This window comes from Heloderma suspectum, chromosome 5 (assembly GCF_057233095.1).
Source record: "Heloderma suspectum isolate Gila_16-S chromosome 5, 16-S_ref, whole genome shotgun sequence".
Classification (NCBI taxonomy): Eukaryota; Metazoa; Chordata; class Lepidosauria; order Squamata; family Helodermatidae; genus Heloderma; species Heloderma suspectum.
This window is the reverse complement of record NC_139462.1, coordinates 209,088,799-209,111,821: the sequence shown is the minus strand read 5'-3', so window position 1 is coordinate 209,111,821 and position 23,023 is coordinate 209,088,799. Positions and strand designations below refer to the sequence as shown.

Here is a 23,023-nt window from a genome sequence, read left to right as displayed (position 1 = left end):
TTGCGTCCCTGAGTGCACACCTTTTACTTTCCCTCATAGAGCTCTGCCTTTTGTTTTTATTGGGAAAAGCATTGGACTGAGGGATAGTTCTGAAGTAGGGGGGATGGAGTCTGTTCGTCACTCCTGAAACTGTGTAGCCTTCGCTCACAGAGGTCCTTGCAGGGATATATGACGTGTCCCTGCTGAAGATATTGAGATTCATTGCATCCCCACAGACAGTGCTGGCACCAGCTTTTGGATGGCCTTCGGGCATAACACCCTCTATGTGCCCCCTCCCTCAGTGAGTCTAGCTTGTCATTACAGTTATCACAAGCTGCTATTGCTCCTCCTCCTCCTCCTCCTCCTCCTCCTCGCTTGCTTGACAGGCAGAGCCAGTGAGCAAATAGGTAGCGGTACCTACTGCTGCTCCTTCTCTTCACCACCACCATTGTCTGGGCCAGAGTGAGAAGCAGGGAAACAAGCAGGTTTCATGGAAAAGAAGAGGAGCAACTACAGGGAGCTCTTGTGAGTGACCTCCTGCTGGGGTGTGGGCCCTTGGCAGGTGCCCAACCATGCCCACCCTTGATCTGCCCTGCCCACAGAGGCCCTTGCATGATACAGTCTATGCTATTACTCAGCAGGATGAAGTAGAGTCTGGTTAATCACCAGTGGACTCAGTGCTACTTTAAAATAGAAGACGTTAATTTATTGAAATAGTGTCTACTGACTGTAGCTGGCAAGCCTTTCAGAAGTTTTCCTCCCTGGTAAACTGTGGAGTTAGGAGACTCCAGCTGATATGGATCGACCTTGTCGTAGTGAAGTATTGTTAACCGATCAGGCAAATAATGAATACAGAGTTCTGTTGGCCTAAAACAATGTATGTGTCATTTTCATAGAAAGGTCTTACCATCATTTGAACCATTTTCTCAGTGACCCAAATCAACCAATGAGATAGGTTGAGAAAGGTTTTATAACCCTTCTCTTAATTTGGGTAGGTTCCAGTTAGGATGTTATGAGGACATGTCTTTGGTATCATCGTGTTTTCTGTATGTTTTGGTTTTAGAGAACCTTGGTCTCTGTCTCTTACTGGAGCTTCCTCTGTGGCTTTCCTTCTTTCTGAGGAGAGAGAATGGAGTCCTTTTCAGAAAATAGTTAAAACTTTATGGCAAGCACTGCATAAAATTATGGGTATTTTGCTAGTAATGCATAACAAATAGTTTCATGGTTATCTAAGGATTTTGTTCTTTAATTACAGAAAACAATGAATGACCAAATGCTTAGAGAGTTCTCCAGTGATATGCTGAAATTTTCTCTGTATATTAGTATTGTCCTCAGAGATACGTGGTGATGAAGGTGTTTCTGTAATACAAAGGGTGTGGCTCATGTGTACACAAGGTGGGGGGCCCCGGGTGCGGGGGAGACTTAACAGGACAATCCTTTGCATACATAATCAGAAGTTGGTTCCCTTGAGTTCAATTAGGCCTACTTCCAGCTAAGTGTGTATAGGACTGCAGCCTTGAAATTAGGAGTTACTTCCAAGTAAACATCTGTAAGATTGTGTTGTAATGCACTTGGTTGCTTGTAGCACAATCCTAAATGTGTAATCTCAGAAGTACATCCCATTTGAATTCAATGAGTCTTATTCCCTATCATATATCTTTCATCACATTTTCCTGTCACTGTCATCTGTCCTTACAACATTTAGTAAGACGTTACAGCAATTTGCTTGCTGCCAGCATCCCATGAGTACACTTCCCTCCCCACCTTTTAGATTTAGGGATTATTTTGTGGAGTTTGTTGCGGCCTTATAGCATTGCTAACCTACTTTCACACTGCGTAACCCCAATGTGTCAAAACATTACTGTGAAGCTGAGCATTCTGTCGGTGTCTCATAACTTGAATAAGGGTTATTCTTTTTTCTTTTCTGGAGGGTGTACAAAAATATGAGTTCTCAAGGTGCTTTTCACTGGAATTGAATTTTTCTTAAAAGGAAAGGTTGTGCTGTCAGCACTGGTAAATAACAGCTGAGATGTAGAAGATCAAAGAGAGAGCTTGAAATAAGAAATGTTAATTTTCAGCAAATGGATGGCCACTGAATAATACTTCAGGTTGTAGGCTAGCTACTTGGAGTACAGATACAATACTGGAGACAAATCAAGGAAGTTTTGTCTACCCATCTGTATGGAATGGATTATAATTAGAGGAGCAAACTTCATGTAAGTAGAGTCAGAGAGTGAGGGGGAAATCAAGTTTGACATGTCTCCTTCAGATCTCTCCAGTGTATTTTCCCCAGCCTTTATACAAATTAGGCTTAGTATCAGACTGAAAATTGGCATTTGCCAATAGAGTTGCTTTGAACCACAGAATTTTAAGCATTAACGTATCAGCAAAAATGTCAGCAGAGGCCTGTGGTTGCTAAATCATGACCCAACAAGGATGCAGCACCTTCAACAACTGTGTGTTAGGCAGGTGTTCAGCAGATGGGGCTTCCATTACGAAGTGCTTCAGTATGAAAAAAGCTACATCTGACAGATGGTTGCCCTCCATTAAAACACATGAACTGTTTTCAGAGAAGTGCCTTGTACTTCCTGTTCCTCCCCAGATTTGGGTGAATACAGAATTACGACTTACCATATCGTTAATGTGAGGACGTTTGCCCGTTTGTTAAGGTGTGTTAAAGTGCAGCTATAATGACAACTGTGGCTGGCTTTCTCATATCCTGTAGTTGCTGCTGTTTGACTCCTATCTGCTGAATGGCGTAAAGGTGAAGACCTACCCCGCCTTACATTGCTACAGTGTTTTGTTACTACATCCTAGTTCTTTGTTTAGCGATGCAGATGGTTAATATGTTCTCAGTGTCTTAAAAGTTTATTGATACGAATAATGGTGTTGGTTCAAAGAGTTAAAATACTACATTTCCCCCTCTCTCTTTGGCATTGTTCTCTTTCTCTTAAGAAAAACATCATGCTTTCCAAAAGGTTTGTGCTGCTCTTAAGCCTGTGAAGTTCTCTTTCACTGTTTTTAAGTCAGTGAAGTTTGTTGTGCGTTGTTTTAGATTATCCACGTGTATTTCGTATGTGCACAATTGTGATGGGTGCACACGCATGTATTTCTATAAGGAAATGCAGTCTGAGTATGAAGTCCCTCGGTACCAGGCTAACCACAGCTTTTGATGGCTGATGCCCTTTCTCCATATTTTCTAACTTTATCATAAACAAAGACTGAAAAATATGCACGTGTGCATGTCACAATGCAAAAATTTAAGGCACCCCCCAGCAATGTTTAGTTTACACCTTGAAATCCAGATCATTCCCCCATCCCACTATGTGACATGCACAAAAACCATAATCTTGGAAATATGAATATAGTTTCTCTCTAAGAAAGGCATTCTCAAACTAAAGATACCCACAATTACTGTTGAGTACATACATCTTTCAAAATGCATAAACAACACTTGGAACAGAAATTTTAATTTCTGAAAATCATGAAGTAGGGAAGATGAGCTGTTCTTCAAAAGACAACTGTAGTTGTAAAGACGTTCTGGCTTGTGGACAAACCTTGGCCACTGTGGACTTGGACTTGGTGCCAATGGAAACTTCTCATTGCAAGTGTCATGGCACGGGGCAATTTCATTCATTCATTCATTCATTCATGCATTCATGCATTCATTACATTTTTATACCGCCCAATAGCCAAACCTGTTTGGGTGGTTCACACCATGATAAAACACAATATAAAAACTGTAACATTAAAAAAAATTAAAACAGTTTGAAAACATAAAAGCAATTAACAATAAAACCACCAGGACCTGATAAAAAACTAAAAGTACAATTGGTACTATGGCAGGGCAAAGGTGGGGCAAAGGGATCTGCCATGCCATGGTCCCAATCCAACTCCCTCTGCCTGCCTGCCTGCCTGCCTGCCTGCCATCCATCCATCCATCCATCCATCCATCTATCTTAAAGTAGGCACATTAGAGCTAAGGAGGTGAATAATGCCATGTCTAGGTTGGCCTTCAATGACAGCAGCTATGGACTACTAATACATGTGGCCAACTTACCAAGGGGTAAATGTGGGGAACTGTACCACTTGATAAGGTCCCCATCCTTTTAGCACACATAGAATATGTTGCAGCAAAAAAATGACATGTTTCATTAATACAGACAACCAAGAAAACCCATGGTAGAAAACTTACCACTTGGTATGTTGGTCATCTGGCTTGGGGACAGGTTACCCAAACGATCATCTTCTCCCATATATAGCTGCCTGGACCCTAAGATTTTATTTATTTATTTGTTTGTTTATTTATTCATTTCATTTCTATACCGCCCAATACCCGAAGCTCTCTGGGCGGTTCACAAAAATTAAAACCAAACAACACACAATAAAACAATTTAAAATATATAGAACATTATAACCACAATATAACAATACAATCACAATAAAACCTAGCAGCAGTGCATTTAATAATTTTAAACCTTAGAGTTTAAAATACAGATTTAAAACAGCAAAGATAAAAATTTAGAAAGCTAAAATGCTTTCTATATACAATGTAGGCGCCAGGCGAATCTCACTAGGGAGCTCATTCCAGAGCCGGGGTGCCACAGCAGAAAAAGCCCTCCTCCTAGTAGCCACCCGCCTCACTTCCTTTGGTAGGGGCTCACGGAGAAGGGCCGCTGATGATGATCTTAAGGTCCGGGCAGGCACATATGGGAGGAGGCGATCCTTTAGGTAACCTGGCCCCAAGCCGTTAAGGGCTTTGAATGTTAACACCAGCACTTTGAATCGGGCCCGGAAATGGACTGGTAGCCAGTGCAGCTGGAAAAGTACTGGCGTAATATGAGCTCGCAGGCCAGTCCCTGTTAACAATCTTGCTGCCCTATTTTGGACCAGCTGAAGTTTCCGGACCATTTTCAAAGGCAGCCGCACGTATAACGCATTGCAGTAATCCAGACGAGAAGTTATCAGAGCATGGATAACTGTAGCTAGGCTATCTCTGTCCAGATAAGGGCGTAGTTGGTATACCAGCCGAAGCTGATAAAAAGTGCTCCGTGCCACTGAGTTCACCTGTGCCTCAAGTGACAGTTTTGGATCCAAGAGCACCCCCAAACTACGAACCTGATCCTTTAGGGGGAGTGCAACCCCCTCCAGAACAGGTTGAATATCACCTAGCCGGGCAGACGAACCACCCACTAACAATACCTCCGTCTTGTCTGGATTGAGTTTCAGTTTATTAGCCCTCATCCAGTCCATTACCGTGCCCAGGCACTGATTCAGAACAGCCACTGCCTTACCTGGTTTTGATGAGAAAGAGAGGTAGAGCTGGGTGTCATCTGCATATTGATGGCACCTCAGCCCACACCTCCGGATAACCTCCCCCAGCAGTTTCATGTAGATGTTAAACAGCATGGGGGATAAAATAGAATCCTGTGGAACCCCAAAGCAAAATTGCCATGGCACAGAGCAATAATAATCAGAGCAATAATCCACAGAGCAATAATAATAAGATCATTATTAGCGGTCCATCTCCGGGACCCCTGCCAAAGAGAGTGAGGTGGGTGGCTACTAAGAAGAGGGCCTTTTCAGTTGTGGCACCCCAGTTGTGGAATGAGCTTCCCAGAGAGCCTCGCCTGGTGCCTACGTTGTGCTTTGTTGGGTTCCAGGTAAAGACCTTATTTTCCCAGTCATTTTAGTATTTCAGTTTCTGTTGTTTTAAATCTGTTGTTGTTGTTGTTGTTGTTCAGTCGTTCAGTCGTGTCCGACTCTTTGTGACCCCATGGACCATAGCACGCCAGGCCTTCCTGTCCTGCGCTCTCTCCCGGAGCGTGCTCAAGTTCATATTCATTGCATCCGTGATGCTATCTAGCCATCTCATCCTCTGCTGTCCCCTTCTCCTTTTGCCTTCAGTCTTTCCCAGCATCAGGGTCTTTTCCAGGGAGTCTTCTCTTCGCATTTAAATCTGTTACTGTATTTTAAATCTTCGCATTGCTGCTAGATTTTATTTTGGTTTTTACTTCTATTTTATATTGTAGTTTTATACTTTTAAACTTTTATTGTGCATTTCATTGTGCATTTTATGGTTTTAATTGTTGTGAACTGCCCAGAAAGCTTCGGCTATTGAGCAGTATAGAAATGTAATCAGTCAATCAGTCAATCAATCAATCAATCAATCAATCTGTATAGGCCTTCTATCTTATCCAAAATGGAATTTTTCTATCTCTGTTCTCCCTCCATCCCAGAATAAGCACAAAGGCTGTCTCCCCTAGTTGGGAGATGCAAAAAGCTCTCAATGAGATCTAAAATGCATATGCAAGAAGTGCAAGCCATTTCTTCCACTCCCATCTGTATTTGTGTCTTGTCTAAATCCGGACCTAAGTTAAGCAGGCTTAAGTGATATTGATTTCATCAAAGCTTAAGTACACATATTAAGTTATTACATTTGAATCCAACTGTCTAAGGGGTTCAGAGCAGTATATCAGGACTTCAGTAACATATGAAGCTACTGCTGTTTCTAGGTATTAGGCCATAATAATAAGTGTTTCTTGGAGAGTACGCTGATTATAAAGTTGGCTTCACTGTTATTTGTCTAGACGTTAAGATAAGTTATTTCTGGGAAACTTATATCAAATACTTCATTATTGCCAAGTTAATTAACCATAAGGATCCCCTATAGTCTTCCACCCCCACACCCCCATGGCAGAGATTTCGAAAAAGTGGGCTGGGACCTACCAGTAAGTTGTGGGAACTTCCTGGGTGTGTTGTCAGGTTAGCAGAGGATGATGAGCTGATGTTTGTGGGAACATACTGCATCTGGTCTGATTGGCTCCAACACAAAGTTGGGAAATTTTATTCTCAACTTAGATCAGTTCGACAGAGCCAAAAAGAGAACACTATCTGTTTTTGAGCAATATGTGCATGTGAGGTGATCATGCTCTCTCTCTCCCCACCCCGCTTAATAATTATTGGCATGCATATCTGTTGCTCTGTTAAGAGCAGATAAATGAAACACTTGTGCAATTGTATCAGACTGCATGATTGGTGCAATGTCACCATAACATTGGTGTGGAATTGTATTTTAAATAATCAGAGATGGCCCAAGACATTTTGCTGCCTGAGGCAGAGTAGGAAATGGTGCCCCTCCAAATTTCTCTTTCACACACAATGGCCTGGTTCACACAATACAACAGCCCACTGTGAGTTAATTTGTCCGCGGAGGCTGTTGTGTCATGCTCGCCACACAAGGGCGCCATTTTTGCATGGTGCCTGTGGGGGCCTGCTTTGCCATGGTTTGTCGTGTTGGGTGAACCCAGGCAGCAGGGGCTGTATGAGGGTTTGCCAACCCTTGTTTAAGCTTAATTGAAGGCTGGCCAATGTGCAGACATTCCCTGCCACCTGGGTTCACCCAAGACGACAACTCATGGCAGTACAACAGTTCCCACAGGTAAATTAACTCACAGTGGGCTATCATATCATGTGATCCAGCTACTTCACCCCACCATATCATTCCCTGTTTTTCACACATCATGCTTCACAGCTCACATCAATCCATCCATCCATCAACACACATAGAAGTATGCACCCCAGTCACTCATCATCTCCACACACCTCCTGTCTCCTCCTCTGCAGTTACCAAGGTTTCTATGCTACCCTCTCCAAAACACAAGACAGCATCCATCAGGGCTCTCCTTTTCTCGCAGTCCTCTCTGTGCTTTGCACTTGCCCTCCAGAAAAAAGGAGCATGTTTTTGTAGAGTTTGTTGCTTTGACTCCCTGCCCCATTCTGAGACTCATCGGGCTCTCTGCCTGGGAAACTGCTGCTGCTGGCTCCTAAAAAGCAGTGGCCTGGGTGTCAACAGTACACTGTACATGGGCCCAGTGCACTGTACATGGATTGAGCCCACTTGCCCCCCCTGCTTATATAGATAACAATACTGAGCTACCATGCAAGGCTGTTCTAAGGACTACAAAGATATTGTACGTGAAGTATTCTGAACATTTGAAATGTGCTGTGTAAATGTTAAGCATCATATATAGTACTTCAATTGTGAAGCACACAGTGAACATTGCTCTACCCACCCACCCTGCCATTCCATGCTTTACGATTCCTGCTGCATGTATTAAACAACTACACAGTTTGGTAACCCTGGCAATATATCTTAAGAATAAAATATAAAATGAGCATCTGTAACCCCATACATAGGTTGAACGTTGGTGGTGATGATCATGGTGTTACTTGAGTGGTACTGACTTGCAGTTACATGTGACTGAAGGAAAGGTGCTGTGTACTTGCTTAAAGGCATTCATATTGAAGAGGAGCCCTTCACTTCAGTCATGCCAATAAGCAAAGGTTTACGCTTAGGCAGCAATATCTGATGGTACCCAACATGAAGGAAATATCTCTTGCACAATGGGAGAGGTTTTACTTTCTTTAACACCCTTTTTACAAATTACCCAGGGCCAGCAGCTATGTTGTTGTTGTTCAGTCGTTAAGTCGTGTCCGACTCTTCGTGACCCCATGGACCATAGCACGCCAGGCCTTCCTGTCCTCCGCTCTCTCCCGCAGTGTGCTCAAATTCATATTCATTGCATCGGTGATGCTATCTAGCCATCTCATCCTCTGCCGTCCCCTTCTCCTTTTGCCTTCAAATTTTCCCAGCATCAGGGTCTTTTCCAGGAGTTTTCTCTTCGCATTAGGTGGCCAAAATATTTGCGCTTCAGCTTCAGTATCTGTCCTTCCAATGAGCACTCAGGGTTTCTTTTAGGATGGACTGATTTGACCTCCTTGCAGTCCAGGGGACTTGTAAGAGTCTTCTCCAGCACCACAGTTCGAAGGCATCAATTCTTTGGCGCTCAGCCTTCCTTATAGTCCAGCTCTCACAGCCATACGTTGCTACTGGGAAAACCATAGCTTTGATTAGATGGACCTTTGTCGGCAAGGTGATGTCTCTGCTTCTTACTATGCTGTCTAGGTTTGCCATAGCTTTCCTCCCAAGGAGCAAGCGTCTTTTAATTTCATGGCTACAGTCACTGTCTGCGGTGATCTTGGAGCCCAAGAAAATAAAATCTGTCACGGCTTCCATTTCTTCCCCTTCTATATGCCAGGAAGTGATGGGGCCAGATGCCATGATCTTAGTTTTTTTAATGTTGATTTTCAAACCAGCTTTTGCACTCTCCTCTTTCACCCTCAACACGAGGCTCTTGAGATCCTCTTCATTTTCTGCCATTAGGGTGGTATCGTCTGCGTATCTGAGGTTGTTGATAATTCTCCCGGCAATCTTAATTCCGACCTGTGATTCATCCAACCCGGCGTTTCTTATGATGTACTCTGCATATAAGTTAAATAAGCAGGGCGACAATATGCAGCCTTGTCGTACTCCTTTCCCAATTTTGAACCAATTGGTTGTTCCATGTCCGGTTCTTACTGTTGCTTCTTGTCCCTCGTACAGTTTTCTCAGGAGACAGGTAAGGTGGTCTGGTACTCCCATCTCTTTAAGAATTTGCCACAGTTTGTTGTGATCCACACAATCAAAGGCTTTAGCATAGTCAATGAATCAGAAATAGACGTTTTTCTGGAATTCTCTTGCTTTCTCCATGATGCAGCGAATGTTGGCGATTTGATCTCTAGTTTCTCTGCCTCTTTGAAACCCAGCTTGTACTTCTGGTAGTTCTCGGTTCACATATTGCTGAAGCCTAGCTTGTAGGATTTTGAGCATCACCTTGCTGGCATGTGAAATGAGCGCAATTGTGCGGTAGTTTGAACACTCTTTGGCGTTGCCCTTCTTTGGAATTGGAATGTAAACTGACCTTTTCCAGTCTTGTGGCCACTGTTGAGTGTTCCAAATTTGTTGGCATATTGAGTGCAGCACTTTAACAGCATCATCTTTTAGGATTTTAATTAGCTCAGCTGGAATACTGTCATCTCCGCTAGCTTTGTTGTTACTAATGCTTCCTAAGGCCCACTTGACTTCACTCTCAAGGATGTCCGGCTCAAGTTCAGTGACCGCACTATCATGGCTATCAGGGACATTCAGATCTTTCCTGTATAGTTCTTCTGTGTATTCTTGCCACCTCTTCTGAATCTCATCTGCTTCTGTTAGGTCCCTGCCTTCTTTGTCCTTTATCGTGCCCGTCTTTGCACAAAACATTCCCTTGAGATCTCTGATTTTCTGGAAAAGATCTCTAGTCTTTCCCATTCTGTTGTTTTCCTCGATTTCTTTGCATTGTTCATTTAAGAAGGCCTTCTTGTCTCTCCTTGCTATTCTCCGGAACTCTGCATTCTGTTGGGTATATCTTCCCCTTTCTCCCTTGCTTTTCCTTCCCTTCTTTCCTCAGCTACTTGTAAAGCCTCATCAGACAGCCACTTTGCTTTCTTGCATTTCTTTTTCTTTGGGATGGATTTCGTTGCTGCCTCCTGAACAGTGTTACGGACCTCCATCTATAGTTCCTCAGGCACTCTGTCTATCAGGTCTAATCCCTGAAATCTATTCGTCACCTCCACTGTATATTCATAAGGGATATGATTTAGGTCATACCTGAATGGTTTAGTGGTTTTCCCTATGTTCTTCAATTTAAGCCAAAATTTTGCGATAAGAAGCTCATGATCTGAGCCACAGTCAGCTCCAGGTCTTGTTTTTACTGAGTGTATGGAGCTTCTCCATCTTTGGCTGCAAAGGACATAATCAATCTGATTTCGATATTGACCATCTGGTGATGTCCATAGTAGAGTCGCCTCTTGTGCTGTTGGAAAAGAGTGTTTGCTATGTTCAGTGTGTTCTCTTGGCAAAACTCTATTAGCCTTTGTCTTGCTTCATTTTGTACACCAAGGCCATGCTTGCCTGTTATCCCAGTGATTTCTTGACTTCATTCTTTAGCATTCCAAACCCCTATGATGAAGAGGACATCTTTTTTTGGTGTTAGTTCTAGAAGGTGTTGTAGGTCTTCATAGAACCGATCAACCTCAGCTTCTTCGGCCTCAGTGGTTGGGGCATAGACTTGAATTACTGTGATGTTGAATGGTTTGCCTTGGATTCGTACTGAGATCATTCTATCATTTTTGAGATTGTACCCCAGTACTGCTTTTCCCACCCTTTTGTTGACGATGAGTGCTACTCTATTTCTTCTAAGGGATTCTTGCCCACAGTAGTAGATATAATGGTCACCTGAATTAAATTCGCCCATGCTTGTCCATTTTAGTTCACTGATTCCCAAGATGTCGATGTTCAGTCTTGCCATCTCATGTTTGACCACCTCCAGCTTACCTTGGTTCATTGATCTTACATTCCAGGTTCCTAAACAGTATTGTTCTTTACAGCATCGGACACCAGACACATCCACAGCTGAGTGTCCTTTTGGCTTTGGCCCAGCCGCTTCACTCTTTCTGGCGCTTCTTCGAAATTCCCTCTGCTCTTCCCCAGTAGTATATATTGGACACCTTCCGACCTGAGGGGCTCATCTTCTGGCATCATATCTTTTAGCCTTGTGATACATTCCATGGGGTTTTCTTGGCAAGAATACTGGAGTGGGTTGCCATTTCCTTCTCCAGTGGACCACATTTTGTCAGAACTCTCCACCATAACCTGTCTGTCTTGGGTGGCCCTGCACGGCATAGCTTATGGCTTCACTGAGTTATGCAAGCCCCTTCGCCACAACAAGGCAGTGATCCATGACAAGGCATTGTGCTCAAATAAAAGTGTGATACATACACTTTGCTGTAAGCAAAATCAAGGACATCTCGTGAAATGCCTTTATGGTGCAATCCGATGCATAATTACACAGAAGCAAATCTTGTTGTGTTCAGTGAGGCTCAGTCCCAGGTCAACTAAGGCTGCAATCCTGTACACATTTGCCTGGGATTTGACTAGGTCTTACTTCTGAGTAGGCATTCATAGGAATGCATTGTAAGAATTCTTGATGGACAAGAAGGTAAGCATGGTTACTCATGCTAAGTAACCATGCTGGTAAGCTAGACCAGGGGCATGTGATGTGGCTAAAATGGGGGAGGAAGGAATCTGGGCATAGGGGCTTGTGGATTTCATTAAAAAAAAAACCCTTCCAGCACTGGCCATCTGTTCAGGGCACCATCCAAAATACTTGCCAAGGGTCAGCAGGCACTGGCTTTTTAAGAAACCAACACCCTGAGCGCCGAAAACAAAACTGATCATTTGTTGTTTTTTTTCCTGCAATTTGTGATTGCTATCCCTCTATAACTATCCCTGCAATTTGACAAAATTTGTACACAGAAAAGTGTCATGTGGACAGTCTCTTCTCAGTGGACGCAGGAAGAGGAAGCCCAGTTGGGTTCCCCTCCCCATCCCTTGGGGTTCCCCTCCCCCTCCGTCTGCTCTCTGGTTGTCCCCCACCCCAAACTACCTTCTGTCCTGGCCACTCCTCAGAGTTCCAATGTTAGTCTCCACACTAGAATTTGCTGTTGGGAGCAGCGGCTAGAAAAATGTATACAAGGCTGGCTGGCTGGCAGACAGGCAGACAGACAGACAAGGCAAGTGCTGCTTCCACTCATGACCAAGCCAGGGTGGCAATGCCCTGCTGATTGCCTTTCCGTGGTCCTGGACAGAGGGGCGAGGTTTGGCTCAGGCAACTCCGCGTGAAGTTGTAGCATAGCAGGGTAGGATCAGCAGAATAATCAGCGCAGCATGCAGCGTCGCAGCACCCACTCTCCTGCTTCTCATTGTGCAGCTGCTACAACAGCAGCAACTGCACAGCTCCCTGGTCTCCTCCTGGGCAGCGGGAGCGGGAAGGGACAGACACAGAAGGTGGCTTTGCCTCCTCCGCAATTGGAAGGGAAAGCCAGCCATGTTGGCTTTCTCCGCCTTGGGCGGTGAGTGCAGGGAGAGGCCCTGATCCGCCATTTGAATCATGCTTCACTTTGCCTCATGAGAGCGGCCACCCCTGTCAATAATCCAGTTTCCTTGGGAAAGGCTTGTTGGATGATTTTTCCTTAATTCTTAGGGTCCAACTGTTAACCATAACCAAGAAGATTCTTTCAGTCCAGTTTGGCTGGTGATGCTTTGTGTGTGTGTGTGTGTGTGTGTGTGTGTGTGTGTCTTTCTTTCCCAATAACGCATGGCTTAGATTGATAGTGTAAGGCCTTCTGAGCTCTCCACTTACTAGGAGCCTTGTTTGACCCTGCATGCTGTTGGTAGTGTGGGCTGTGGTTCGCATGACATGGGTTTATTTGGCAACCACTTGCTCCCTGATGCCTGAGGAACCTATTTTGAGGGATCAGACAGGATAGCGTAGCAGCATTTTCCCACCTTGTGACCTCCAGAAGTGTTGAGACTACAACTCCCATTATCCTTTGCCAGCATGGTGCCCATGCTGACTGGTGACAATGGAAGTTGTTGTCCAACACATCTGAAGGACATCTGGTTGGGCCAGGTTGGTGTAGGGCGCCTTCCATTTCTTTCTTCCATTTTCTGTGCTGCTTCCATCCACCGCATTAGCCCTTGTCACAAGTGATGCTCAGATGTTGACTCAACATGCTCTCAACATCGTGCTAGCTAGGATGCCTTGCCCCCGACACCTGTGCATTCAGCACAAATGTCTGCAACCTTCATGCATACAACATAAAGCTTCCATCACTGTAGACGTTTTCACCAAATGCGCAGGCATCAGGGGACAACAGCTGGGATGATTTAGCTTGGAAAAAAGGCAAGTAAGGGGAGACATGATAGAGCTGTACAAAATTATGCATGATGTGGAGAACGTGGATAGGGAGACATTTTTCTCTCTCTCTTATAATACTAAAACCCAGGGTCATCCTATGAAGCTCATTGGTGGGAGATTCTGGACAGATAAAAGGAAGTACTTCTTCACACAGCGCATAGTTAAGTTATGGAATTCACTTCCACAAGATGTACTGATGGCCACCACTTTGGATGGCTTTAAAAGGGGGTTAGACAAATTCCTGGAGAAGGTTAACAGTGGCTACTAGTCCTGATGGTTGTGTGCTACATCCAGCATCCGAGGCAGTATGCCTATGTATACCAGTTGCTGGGAACATGGGCAGGAGGGCGCTGTTGCACTCATGTCCTGCTTGTGGGTTTCCTGTGGGCAGCTGGTTGGCCACAGTGTGAACAGAATGCTGGACTTGATGGACCCTTGATCTGATCCAGCAGGGCTCTTCTTATGTTCATACATTGTTAGGGGACAGGGCGTGCCAGTTTGCTGGAGAACAGGGGCAAGCTTCACCACTTTACTTGTGAAGAGGACTAACATGTCACTGGTCCACAGTTTGGGATTCTGTACATTGGTCCTTCTACTGTCTCAGCAGTAATAAGGAGGCACAGCCCCTTCTAATAGCTTGTCTACAGATTTTAGGAATACACAGCTACACAGCGTTTCCCCCCTTTCCCACTCTTATTACGCACTTACACATTTAAGGAGCTTTTGTATCGTGCAACTGCTCTTGCAAGAATCCATCAATTAAGCTATGGTTACAGGAATCTATTTTTTTTTTATTGCTGCTGTTCATTGCGCCTGGTTGTAGAAAGCCTGATCTCATACAAAGAAAGGAATATCTCTCTTGAGAGTTGGTTAATGAAGTGATATTGGAGGCACACAGTGTTTGGGCTATATTAAAATACTTCTACAGGATATTTGATAGTACTTGTCACGTTGTGGGATGGCTTCATGCCCTTCTGTACAAGCGCTGCCGCATGTTTGTTACAGGTATATCTGAAAGTACTGCTGCTTCTATGAAAGAAGATAATTCCTCTATTGCAGCGATGTGGAGACCTGGACTAAAATGGAAAGATTTGGAAAGAGAAACAACCCCCTTGTTTTATTTTCTAGAGACCTGAAATAAAAAAACTGGAAAAAAAATGGGGGGGGGAATTGGGAGGGGAACAGCTGTCATATTAAAAATTTTACTCATTCTGAGTAAGCAAATACATGTTTCAAAATGATACCATTACAGCCCATTCATACTGCTGCATAGCTCAAAGATGTAGGATTCAAAGACAGAAATGATGTTGATATGGCATAGCTGAAGCCAGCGAAACCTAAGGCTTGTATGCCGTTAAACTTTGCAGAATGTCTTCAGCTAATTGAAGGAACTGAGGTATTTCCCTTTCAGTCAGCAATCTCAGAATCCGCACAGACTCTCTAGTTGACACAACCAGACTCCTCAGTCTGCAGCAAAGCTCCTAGCTCTAAGCCATAGTTTCATAATACCTAGTTCACACATAATGCTAGCCCATGGCTTATTTAACCCATGGCTTGTTGCCATACCTAGGGTTTGTCTGGGAGACAATTGAACAAACCATGGTTTGTTTCCTCAATCCCTGGGTTGTTTGTTTCCCTCCTCCTTCACCCACTACCTCCCTATGTCCCAAATGCCTTTGCAGCACTGCAGTACTGGTATGTAGAGTGGCTGGTGTTTTTCCCCCCAGTCTTGATCACCGCTTCTGTAGCCTGGCAAAACAACTCATGAATAACCCACAGTTCTGGGTTCACACATAACCCATGGTTTAAGCAACCCAGAGTTCACAACCCAACAACAAACCATGGGTTCTCTTTTTTTTCGCTTGTTTGTGGTTACCAGTTCAGAAACTTTTGTCTACCCCAGGCAAAGCATGACTATTTGGGTGTAAGAGATAATCAAACAACCCATAGTTAACAGATTATAGTTTTTTTGTGAGTGTGCGTCTGCGAGTGAGCATGTTGTTTCTACCCGCTTGCCTACTTCCGCTTTCAGTTAACAACCCAGGAATGCCGTATTCCTGTCAGGGTGGAAACTGCTATGGGGCCCATAGAGCCCCAGAGCAGTTCTGATTCTGAGGAGGAACAGCAATCCATGGGAGAGGAGCTCGCTCATCTCTCACAAGCACAGCAGCTGGCAGAGATTCCTCCTACCAGCATTCCTGGGATAGAAGTGACCCTGGCAGTGAGAGAGCAGGGGAGGGGGGCTTGCTGGATGCTCAGCGCAGACGCAGGGAGCGGCGCCAGATGGAGAGTGCTGAAAGGAGGTGTTCCGCTTGTTTGGCGCTCAAACAACGGTCGCGTCCGAAGGACCCAAGGGAAAGAGGGAGGATCTCTCCCTAGCCCATAAGTTCAGAGTCTTCCTGTGGTTCTCTTTCAAACAGGGACCAACTGCCCTACCTGGAGCTTAGGCTACTCTGCTATCTTTCCCCAGTGCTGTTCCTTGCTTAGTCGCTAGTGATTAGTATCTGAAAGAGTCATAAAGTAATAAAGGAATAAAGCCTCGGAAAGGATCCTCGTCGTTGGTGTCCTGAGTTGGCTATTGGAGGGGACTGCAAGAGGCAGCTAGGGCGCTCCTGACAATTCCTGGGTAGTTTCGTGACATCCAAACTGGGAACTCTGGGTTATTTAGGGGTTAAACAAGTCAGAGTTCACCCAACGATCACCCATCATTCGTTGCTGGGTTAAGTCTGAGTTGTTTAACCTATAAACAACACCATGTTTCCAGGTTCAGATATTACAAAACAACCCAGGAATGGGATGACCCTGGGCTATTAATTGAAAGCGAGAGTGGGGAGAGGCAGCATGTTTGCTCACTCCCACGCCCCCCACCTCTGGTTAAACAACCCAGGAATTGGTCGTGATGTGCGAACCAAGTCAGAGGCCGCTCCAGATACAACTGCAAATCTGCCTTCGAATTCTGGCTTGTTGAGGGAGAGCCAAGCCAAGAATCAAAGTTCAGACACAACACTAAGCTTTCTATGGCTAGTAAGTTCCTAGTTACTATAGCCACTCCTGCTTGCAGGAGGAGCCAAGTGGGAACAATCAGGCAGCATGCACCAGCACGCTTGCTCATCACCAATAAGCCAGAATTCTCAGCAGTTCTGATTTTTTTTTTTTTGCATAAATGCAGCCAATGATTCCAATCAGAGAAATAAACTTTAGTTGAGCTAGTTATTTTCAAGGGTATATTTACTGGGATGGAGCAGAATATAGTTCAGATAAATATGGGGTTAGGTAGCTTATTTTTTTCCTAAAGATATGATGATGCTTGTAGCCTCCTTCTATGTTTGTTTATTTAGAAGCAAGCCCCACTGCATTCAGTAGGCCTTACTGTCCAGGTAAGTTTTCATAGGAAGGCCATCATAACACTTTGTGTAGGCAATTAAATCATTCATGTGTTAGTCACTTTTCAGCTAAATAAGCTCACAAATGGACATATTTGTGATGATTGCTTACTTCTTAATTAAATTATAGTATTTTTTTTCCTTTCCAAAACAAAACAGAAACGAGTTTCTTCTGTTTCAACATTTTAATGCTATGGTCTATGCACCCTTGTCCCAATGCTCTCCCTCCCACCCCCATGCTATTGTAAAGGGTCATGGCACTGTTTGGAATGGGGCATGATGTAGCAAGGAGGTAATTGGCAACACCCGTGGGCATGTATTGAAGTCCTTTCCACTCATGCATGGGTGTCTCAGATCCCAGCCAGTTTCATTTCATTTACTACAATATTGGTGCTTTCTTTTCTTCACCCTACACCCATATTTTCCTAACAGACAAAAAAAAAGAAAGAAAGAATAAAAAAATGAATGTACCTTAGGGTGTAGCAGTTTCATCTCTAACACTATGGTTGTATGAATTGTTTAAATGAAGCTAAGGCATTTATACTTTTAAATTTCATAAATATGCTGCACAGGTCAGTTTAATATGCTAAGTTTATACATAATGTCAGTGTACAGCACCAGTGTGGTATAGTGGTTAGAGTGTTGGACTGGACTTGAGAAATCCAGGTTCTAGTCCCCACTCGGCCATGGAGCTCACTGGGTGGCTTTGGGCCAGTCAGCCTAACCTACCTCACCTGTGAGATTAAAGTGGAGAGGAGGAGGACCTGTAAGCTGCCTTGGGTGCCTTGCAAGAGGAAAAAAGGTGGGATGTAAACGTAATAGTAAAATGTAAAAATAAATAAATTATGTTTTAAAAGTAGTAAAGTAAGGATGCAATCCTATCCACACTTACCTGAAGTCGGTCCATTTAAACTCAGTGGGGCTTTCTTATGCGTGCCTGTCTGTCTGTCTGTCTGTCTCTCTCTCTCTCTCTATCTATCTATCTATCTATCTATCTATCTATCTATCTATCTATCTATCTTTGCATTGTAATTTTAGTTTGTTATGAATATATGTATTGCCTGTGTTTCAGCTTCTCCCCAAGAGTCTGGGAGGGGGGTTTCCCCCAGCCCCAAGCAAAGCAAAAACAAATGAATCCATGGCTTGAAATTTGCAGATTTTTCATCTCTATATCTTGCCTTCTTAAATGCACTGATCTTTCAGCGGTCACATTCATTGCAATTGGGAAAAATTGGACCAATTATTTTCTTTGAAAAGGCTTCCTGTTTCATCTTTGGCAAGACATTTTAGCCTCCTTACGTCTGTCTTCTATTTGAAAACTGAGAGTAATATCACAAACCTACCTTGCTGGGCTGCTATGAGAATAACATAATTAACCATTCTAACTAACTGGAGAACAAGATACAGGCAGCATTCCTTGTGTACTTAAATGATGGAGTCAGTGGCCCTCTTTCATTTTCTCTGCTACAAAATGGAAATTACTTGTTTTTATGATCTGTGCTATGTACCAGCTGGGATTTTGTTTTGGACAATATGTACCAGGGACTATACTCTTGAATCTGCTTTAGATGTGCACCTTGGATTCTCCAATTTGGGCAGTAATCCAGATTTTTTGGGCGGGGGGCGGGACGGCTTTCACATGACTGAATACAAGCATCCTAGCATGATTAGAACTAGATTTTGGGGAGGGGCTGCAGCTGACTGGTGAAGCACCCGCTCTGCATGCAGAAGGTCCCAGGTTCAGTCCCCAGCGTCTTCACGTAGGGCTGGGAAAGAATCCTGCCTGAAACCCTGGAGAGCTGCTGCCCGTCAGTATCTATAATAGATGGGTCCGACTCAGTATAAGGCAGCTTCCTGTGTTCCTATCCCTTGATGCAAATTCTTGCACTGTTGGTCCAGCCAGTAAGAATCACCTGCTGCATTTTGTGTAGCTGTTTCTGTGATGCTGCCGTTTCGTGCCACTACTTTTCTAACCACACATCCATTTGTGATTCACAGCTTGTCGCTGTCTTCGATGAGCAAGACCCACACCATGGAGGAGATGGCACCAGTTCCACTGGCACTCAGAGCCCTGAGATCTTTGGCAGCGAGCTGGGCACTAATGCTGCGTCAGCCTTCCAGCCTTACCAAGCAACAAGTGAAATTGAGGTCACGCCTTCAGTCCTTCGCACAAGTGAGTAAAATCTCCCTTTGCCTCTGCACATTTCATCTTCATTTACTAGGATGCCAACTTCCGTTACCCTTTTGTGCTACTGAGAATACGATTCGTTATGTGTCCTTATCGAAAGCTGATTGAAGTTCAGAAATGGGGTTGATGTTCGAAGCAGTCAAGTAAAGAAGCTTCTGCCTTTTAGTTTTTAATACAGGGGTTATGATCTGCTTTAAAACATTCATAAGCGTGAGTGTGTCTCCGTGTTGCATCCCCCTTCTAAAGTAGCCAAGCATGAAAATCTTACAGCACAGTTTTTCCAGGTTGTACTTTCAGGAGCGGCAGTTTTGACCTGGCAAATGAAGATGAAAAAGATTAATAATTGGTTTATAAATAGTAGGTGCTTTGGGTCACACCGTTCTGTGATTGCCACAGAAATTTCTTTTGTCGTCTTACCAGTTATACATACAGTAATGATGCACTGAGTTGCCTTATATAACTTCTCCTTTTCACTCCTTCCATAGAAATAAAGAGCAGGGAATTGTCTTCCGTATTGTTCTATCCTCAAGATAAAAACATGCCAAAACCAGGGTGAAAGTAAGGCCAGATTGCAATTAACACTGCATATAACAACAAACAGGGGGCTGCCATTTTCAGTGGCAGTCTCTTGTTTATTGTAACATGCAGTGTCTATAGTTATTTTCCTACTTCTCTCATTTAATGAAGTGTAGTAAAACTTACTCCCTGTGCTGACATCATGTCCACATCCTTGGTGGGCGGGGAAAGGGAAACTCCAAGCATCTGTATTTCAGGATACGTTAGGAAGAGGTGGAGGAGGGCAAGAAATTGACAAGGACCTCCCATTTTTGGTAGCATCCCTTATTTCTGGCAGTGTTTATTTTCCCCTAATATAATGTTTGGAACAAACTTTGTAACTTCCCTTAGACTTTACACAATGATCTTCACATAGCCCTACATTGCTGGGCCTCACTGGTTCATGTCTGCATTCTTCTTAGCTTACAGAAACCTAATGGGATATCCTGAGCCTGAAGTTTTATGATTTAATAACCATGTCAGTTTGGGAGCATTGCCAGCATATTATCTAGGGCAGCCTTCCTCAACCTCCAAATGTTTTGGACCACAACTCCCAGCATTCATGACCACTGGCCATGCTGGGTGATGCTGATGGAAGCTGGAAGTCCAAAAGCTCTGGAGCTCACCAGGTTAGGGAAGGCAGATTTAGGGCTACAGTTTTCATCTTCATTGTAGCTTGACTCCATCTTGGTGAAACAAATTGTTTGTGGTCCCCAGAAATGCAGCAATACAAATGACAGAGTGTGGGCAGGCTGGTTCAGGAGAAAGCTCCTTCAAGTAGCTCAGGCCCAATCCATTTAAGGCTTTAACAGCACAATCTTATGGCCACTAGACAGCTGTAGAATTTTTTGGTTTTCGGGAACTGATCTCAAAGCCAACACACCTAGGTCCTTTCCCAGAAAATCACCTTCTCCTCCTCCGCCACCACCTTGTAGGTGGTGCATTTCGTCCCTGGCTCTGCACTTGGAAGAGCAGTGTGGAGCTGGAGAAAAGGGGGCATTCCCAGGGAAGGGACAGCAGGAGTGCTGGTACGATGCTTCCTATGCGCCGTCTGGCCTCCCCACCCCACTCCAAGCTGCTCCGGCTAGACAGCCGAAATCGGCTATCTAGCTGCAAATGCAGGGCAGCTGGAGTGCAGAGGAGAAGATCCCCTCCGTGCTTCGCCCGCCCTGCATTGGATAATCAGTGGCCAACTGTCCCCATAGGATTGCACCCTAAAGGTTAAAACCTGTACCTTAAATTGAGCTTGGAAATGTACCAGCAACCAGTGTAGCTCACACAATAAATAAAGCTAAGTCCTGCCTGTTGGATCATGCCAAAACCAATTTAGTCCATCATTCTGTTTCCATCATTGACCAAACAGATGCCCCTAGCATCTCAGCAAGGGTACCCACCCACCACTTGTGGGGCATCATGATATGGAGCACATAACTCGATTTTTCATCAAGTGGTAGATGTCTGGCTCTGCCTTATAGCAGAGGGTCAGAGTAGATGGCCTTTTGTGGTACATTCTAACCATTTACCTTAAAGTGTAGTTTGTTTGAGCCTTCACCTCCCTTAGCCATTTTGTACACCTTCACTGGCTTGCCTGCCTGCCTGCCTGCCTGACTGCCTGAAGAAACATAGCGCGTTGAGAAAACTGATTAAAGATGCTAACTTAGGCGGTGCATTTGCATGACATCTATGCCCAGAGAAAAATTTGTGAAATATTTTGGCACAGATATCCTAGAAAATCAAAAGCAATGTTCTGTGTACCACTTAAAAGAATTATTTTCCTTTCTTTGTCAAATATTTTTTGTTCTTCAGGACGCTGCATCCCATGGGTAATTGAAGCCATACTAGCAATGTTACTTGACATTAAAGCAAACCGATTTCAAATACCTGATTTAAATATACTTTGAAAATAGAAATAATATCTCTATTGTATTTCCTTTTAAACTTGTGAAGTGAAGCATGGCATACAAATGGTATTCTCAGGATTTCAAATAATTACCTTCTTACTGTTCAACTTCCATTCAGCTCATAAAACCCATCCAGTTTTGTGGTAGTTGCAGATCCTGATTATTACATGTTGACAAGATCATATATCTATTAATTAGATTGGAGATGGGATGCAAAATTGCTGTAATTATTGTAATTTTCCAGCTAATTGCAGGGTTGGCGGTGAATATTTTACTTCTACCAAATGAAAAACAGTATTCCATCTGAAATTGTTTGGTAGCTGTTGTAGATATTTCTCACTCCTTCCCCTTTGGTGCTTTGTAATTTTATTATTTTTTCCTTGAACATGCTTTTTCCAAGTACCAAATGGGCTACACCTTTTGACAATGCAGCTCATGTGGCAAAGCCTACATTTTATTCTGCTGTTCACATGCGTTTTGGGGGTAACAGAGCAGCCTCTGTTCCGATGCACTGTCTAAGCATATTAAGCCAAGGCTGAATGATCTGCGGAGATTTTCATCTTCCTTTGTTCAGGTTGCCATGTTACCCCTTTTTCTGTTTGTGTATAAATTGTACCACCTTCCCTAGAAAGGAAAAGGTTAGGTAGATCAGCTCCAGCTGAGAAAGCAATATTCGTCTGGACTGCCATTCTGCCCCCGCCCCCCGCCATGCACAAGCCATACATTCTCTGCAGTAATCATGTTCTACGTGCGTGGAGGGTTGGCTTAGATTGGATCTTTGCAACTAAGCAAGAATAATACTGGACAACAAAGTCTTTGTGCTATTCTGCACTGAGACTGCACCAACCATATCATACCTTTATGTGCTAGTATAGCTTGCTGTCTGTGTCTGTCTGTGTCTGTCTGTCTGTCTTTCTGTCTTTCTTTCTTTCTTTCTTTCTCCTAACATTTCCAATTGTGAATGATTCTTATTTCCTTTTAAAAAAGTAAACTAAACTTCCTCTACTATATTTCTTTGGTTAAGGCAGATTTCTTTAAAAAAACAAAAAACAACCTAACAGTGTGCTACACACAACAGTGGATTTTTTATTTTGAGTAAGTCGATGTCTGTATGCTTTGGAGAAGAGTTTGCTGAAGGAGATGGGTTGAAGCAAACTGATGTTTATTCCCTGCTGAAATATATAAACTGGAGGCGCAGGTGAAAATTGCCAAACCTAATGAGCAATTTGGCAGATAAGACAGGATGTCAGGCAATGACAGTTCAGCCGTGTCTGCACTGCCTGTGAACCAACTTGTTTGTTTCAGAGGACTGCATTTAAATACTGTAAATAAGAT

At 43.8% G+C, this 23,023-nt stretch overlaps 1 protein-coding gene across 1 annotated transcript in view; it reads left to right on the top strand.

The window, feature by feature from the left end:
* The window catches only part of PARD3 (par-3 family cell polarity regulator), a 798,354-nt gene that overhangs the window by 303,109 nt on the left and 472,222 nt on the right, over window positions 1-23,023 (top strand). Inside the window, exon 3 of the mRNA XM_084859201.1 lies at window positions 19,043-19,217. Within this exon, the coding sequence (XP_084715327.1) occupies window positions 19,043-19,217 (175 nt within the window). The remainder of the gene's footprint in view (window positions 1-19,042; window positions 19,218-23,023) is intronic.